This window comes from Gopherus flavomarginatus, chromosome 1 (assembly GCF_025201925.1).
Source record: "Gopherus flavomarginatus isolate rGopFla2 chromosome 1, rGopFla2.mat.asm, whole genome shotgun sequence".
Lineage (NCBI taxonomy): Eukaryota > Metazoa > Chordata > Testudines > Testudinidae > Gopherus > Gopherus flavomarginatus.
This window is the reverse complement of record NC_066617.1, coordinates 376,689,275-376,694,160: the sequence shown is the minus strand read 5'-3', so window position 1 is coordinate 376,694,160 and position 4,886 is coordinate 376,689,275. Positions and strand designations below refer to the sequence as shown.

The 4,886-nt window shown below is 47.6% G+C and overlaps 1 protein-coding gene across 1 annotated transcript; it reads right to left on the bottom strand.

Moving 5' to 3' along the window:
• Window positions 1-3,682: 3,682 nt before the first annotated feature.
• Window positions 3,683-4,633, bottom strand: LOC127044627 (olfactory receptor 52M1-like; the record flags this gene model as incomplete). The annotated part of the gene is made up of 1 exon (XM_050939718.1): window positions 3,683-4,633. A coding segment is annotated over one exon (951 nt), but the record flags the coding sequence as incomplete, so codon positions are not given.
• Window positions 4,634-4,886: the final 253 nt, after the last annotated feature.

Genomic DNA, 4,886 nt, shown 5'->3' with positions numbered 1-4,886 from the left:
TAACTCGCCTTATCTACCTAGTACTCACTATTCTGGACATATAAGAGCGTGTATCAAAGAGATTGGAGAGAAACCTGGTTGCACGTTTGGTCCCTCTGAGCCCCCAGAGTGAACAACAACCGAACACTAACAGCACACACAAAAACTTCCCTCCCTCAAGATTTGAAAGTATCCTGTCCCATGATTGGTCCTCTGGTCAGGTGACAGCCTGGCTCACTGAATTTGTTAACCCTTTACAGGCAAAAGAAACATGAAGTACTTCTGTTCTATTAACCCAAAACTATCTGTTTCTGACAGATACCAAGCACATTCCCCAAAGAGAACAGGAACGTGCTCACCCATCTTAAGGACAAAGACAGACAACATTATTAATAGAGATATTTTCATCAATCAGCATGTACAAAGTAATGGGAGGCCTCTGAATACATCAATGTTGGTACCCTAATACGTCTGAGGTTGGGACCTAGATATGTCAGGAGTGATACATAACTTGTTTGTATTGGTGTATAAATATGTATCTCAGAGGGAGTGTCTTTGTCCAGCCTAGGGGGCAGTGAAAAGTCCCACCACTGACTGAGCTGTGTCCATTGTCATGAGCATACATGTATTAGTGACCCGGTAGAGTCTGTGGGATATTAGTACTGTGCTTTTTCAACAATAAACCTGGCCAGGTGCCTTTACACCTTAATGGGTCTTGTGGTCTTATTGGGTAGTTCACTTGAGGTCTGTTGTTTCAGCTACTTGTACAGAGCTGGGATGACATACAGGAAAAACACTCACATGCAGCCAAACATCCAGCAACATCTGACAGAAAACCACACACTTGTCTGGAAAAATTGGAGGGCAGCTGGCAGCTTCATAGGCAGGCCTGGAGGCTACTTGAATGATGTGAGTGCTTGTACAGCAGGAATTGCTCCCCTGCTCCCTTCTGCAGCCTTTGGAGGAATGTCATGGCAGCAGGCTTGCTACAAAGCTGCCTATCTATAGAAAAATGGGTACCCCACCTCCCATGGATGGGAGCGATATGGGAAGCTGAGGAAAGCTAAGGAATTCTGGGGTTATGTTTTCCATGCTCGTGGTCTCCAGAAGCTGCTCCAAAAGCAGCACAACATCTGGAGTGAGGATATTCAAACTCTGCCCAGCAACAGCCACCATCAGCTGTTTTGGTTTTGGCAGCGTTCTTGTTGGGGACACATTACTAGAGTGAAAGAGCAGTAAATTCGGAAGTGGGCGTACCGAGGAATGCCCCTACATGACCAGTGATCACGTGGACTCCAGGGGCTTCAGTAGCACAAGAAGGCTACCACTCATTCCCAGAGGAATGTAGCCTTCTTATAACAGAGTGCTTTACCTCTGCATTGCTCGGTCCATCCATGACACGGGGCTGACACTGCCTAGCAGCCTACCTAAAAAGTGTTAAGATGTGGTGACCAAAAGCACCATGCAGAGCATATATTAAACTCAGCTTTTCTGTTCAGCTTCATTCCCAGAGCAATGGGTGCCCTATAGTTCCAGATAAAGTGTAGTGTATGTGTGTAAATAGACGGATAATGGCAGGTCTGCTGTTCATCTCCCTCCCTGTGAGCCACCAAAGCCACCCTGGCCTCTGCCGAGCATCCTGCCTTCCCAACTAACATGTGGGCTTATTCTTCTGCCTCTCTCAACTGTTGTCCACCTAGTTTCAAAGCTGATCCCTTGCCCTGCCCCTGAGGTCAGGCTCAGGGCAAAGGGCTCCCAGCCCATCCCCATTGCAGGGACCCTGCTTGCTACAGGCCCCCAGCTGGGAGGAACAAAGTGGAGCTGAAAGCGAAGGAAATAAACCACACAAGGATCTCTGACCTTAGAACTTAGTAGCTGAGCTTTAGGGCTCACAAGTTGTATGAATCACAGCAGCAAAGACGTTTAGTCTATAAGGTGCCACAGGATTCTTTGCTGCTTTTACAGATCCAGACTAACATGGCTACCCCTCTGATACGTGAATCACAGCATCGCCCACCTGCAACACAACCTTGCTCCCAACCCTCAGCTGCTTTATACGGCTTCCTGGCTTCCCGCTCTGCTCTTCATTGGTTCCAGTGCTGCAACCCCACTGCAGTCACTGACGGCTCCTGGTGAGGCTGCAGCAGCTCCTGTCCCAGCCCTGGAGCAGAGGGAGCCCAGCTGTGATGGAGGTGGGGGAGGGAGGTGGAGATGATATAGACAGTGACAGGGGAGGAGAGAGGGATGGGGCAGAGCCTTAGGAGAAAAGGCGTAGAAGTGGGTGGGGTCTTGAATGAAAATGGGAAGCAGGGGCAGGGCATCATAGAATCATAGAATATCAGAGCTGGAAGGAACTGCAGCAGGTCATCTAGTCCAACCCCCTGCTCAAAGCAGGACCAATCCCCAACTAAATCATCCCAGCCAGGGCTTTGTCAAGCCTGACCTTAAAAACCTCTAAGGAAGGAGATTCCACCACCTCCCTTAGTAACCCGTTCCAGTGTTTCACTCTCCTCCTAGTGAAATAGTGTTTCCTAATATCCAACCTAGACCTCCCCCACTGAAACTCGAGACCATTACTCCTTGTTCTGTCATCTGCCACCACTGGGAACAGTCTAGATCCATCCTCTTTGGAACCCCCTGTCATAAACAGATAGCTAAGGGTTAATGTCTCTTTCACCTGAAGCACCTGACCAGAGGACCAATCAGGAAACCGGATTTTTTCAACTTTGGGTGGAGGGAATTGAGTGTCTAAGGTCTTTGTCTGCCTGCCTGCTTTCTCTGAGCTTTGGAGAAGTAGTTCTACTTTCTAGTCTTCTGTTTCTAAGTGTAAGGACAAAGAGATCAGATAGTAAGTTATATGGTTTCTTTTCTTTGGTATTTGCATGAATATAAGTGCTGGAGTGCTTTGATTTGTATTCTTTTTGAATAAGGCTGTTTATTCAATATTCTTTTAAGCAATTGCCCTGTGTTGTATCATCTAATACAGAGAGAACATTTGTACTTATTTTTCTTTCTTTTTATATAAAGCTTTCTTTTAAGACCTGTTGGAGTTTTTCCTTACTTCAGGGAAATTGAGTCTGTACTCACCAGGGAATTGGTGGGAGGAAGAAATCAAGGGGAGATCTGTGTGTTGGATTTGCTAGCCTGACCTTGCATTCCCTCTGGGGGAATAGGAAAGTACTTTTTGTTTCCAGGATTGGGAACAGAGAGGGAGATTCACTCTGTTTGGGTTCACAGAGCTTGTGTCTGTGTATCTCTCCAGGAGCACCTGGAGGGGGGAAGGGAAAAAGGATTATTTCCCTTTGTTGTGAGACTCAAGGGATTTGGGTCTTGGGGTCCCCAGGAAAGGTTTTTCAGGGGGACCAGAGTGCCCCAAAACACTCTAATTTTTTGGGTGGTGGCAGCAGGTACCAGGTCCAAGCTGGTAACTAAGCTTGGAGGTTTTCATGCTAACCCCCATATTTTGGACGCTAAGGTCCAAATCTGGGACTAAGGTTATTACACCCCCTTATATCGGGGGTCTAGTTACCAGAAATAAGAAGGGTGGCAAGGTTATGAGTTAAAGAGTTTGTCAGGCTGACACAGCACAGTATGTTCAGGAAAGGATTTAATGTCTCTTTGGTCAGCCAATGATGCAGAGAAGAGGGCCCAGCAACTAATCACCAGCTAGCTCCCCACAAAGCTCAGTCTGCGAACCAGAGCACTAGGAGAAAATTCTAGTCCCTTTCTGAGTAATGAGCTGGAGGATCCTGCCCCGGATCTCTTTGGTCTTCATCCCATAGATGATGGGGTTTAGCATGGGGGGCACCAGTAGGTATACATTGGCACTGAGAATGTGGAAATGCAGGGACATATTCTGGCCAAACCGGGAGATAAGGGAGGAAAAGAGAAGTGGGATATAAAATACCGAGATGGCACAGAGGTGAGAGCCACAGGTCCCAAACGTCTTGAGCCAGGCGTCCTTTCTGGGGAGGCTGAAGATGGCCCTAAGGATCTGGATATAGGACATGACGATAAAAATCACATCCAGACCGGTTACACAGAATACCACAAACAGCCCGTAATAACTACTGACATGAGTGTTGGTGCAGGCCAGCTTCACCACAGCCATGTGCTTGCAGTGCATGTGGGGGATGATATTGGTTCTGCAATACGGCCATTGCCTTGCGAGGAGGAGACAGGGCAGTACGACTATTGCACCACGTAACATCACAGCAAGGCCGATCTTGGCCACCACCAGGTTTGTCAGAATGGTGGAATGTCTCAGGGGATGGCAGATGGCCATATAGCGGTCAAAAGCCATGGCCACGAAAATCCCAGATTCAGTCATGAAGAAGCAATGAATGAAATACAGTTGAGTGAGGCAGGCACTGAAATCTATCTCCCTGGAATTGAACCAGAAGATGCTCAGCATTTTGGGCACAGTGGCTGTGGACAGGACCAGGTCGGTGACGGCCAACATGCAGAGTAAATAGTACATAGGTCCATGGAGGCTAGGTTCCTTCTTCACGATGAACAGGATGGTGAAGTTCCCCAAGATGGCTATGGAGTACATGGTGCAGAAGGGGATGGAGATCCAGACATGAGCTGCTTCCAGGCCAGGAATTCCCAGTAGGATGAAGGTGGAGGGGTTGGTGAAGTCGGTTGTGTTGGAATCTGACTTGGAGTAGGGGAGAAGGTATCCAACTCTGAGGCAGAACGGTGTCTCCTGCATGTAACATAAGTTTCTCTGACTTCCTGTATGTGCTCAGGTTCTAGGGTTATGGTCACAGGAGAAATGCCTTGATGGAGAGACAATGTTCATACAAGACACTATATGCACAACTAGATGCTGTTCTCATGGGTGAAACAGATTGGTGGCTCTTCACACACTGAAATTTGACATTTTCACTTTTGAGAAAAATGAA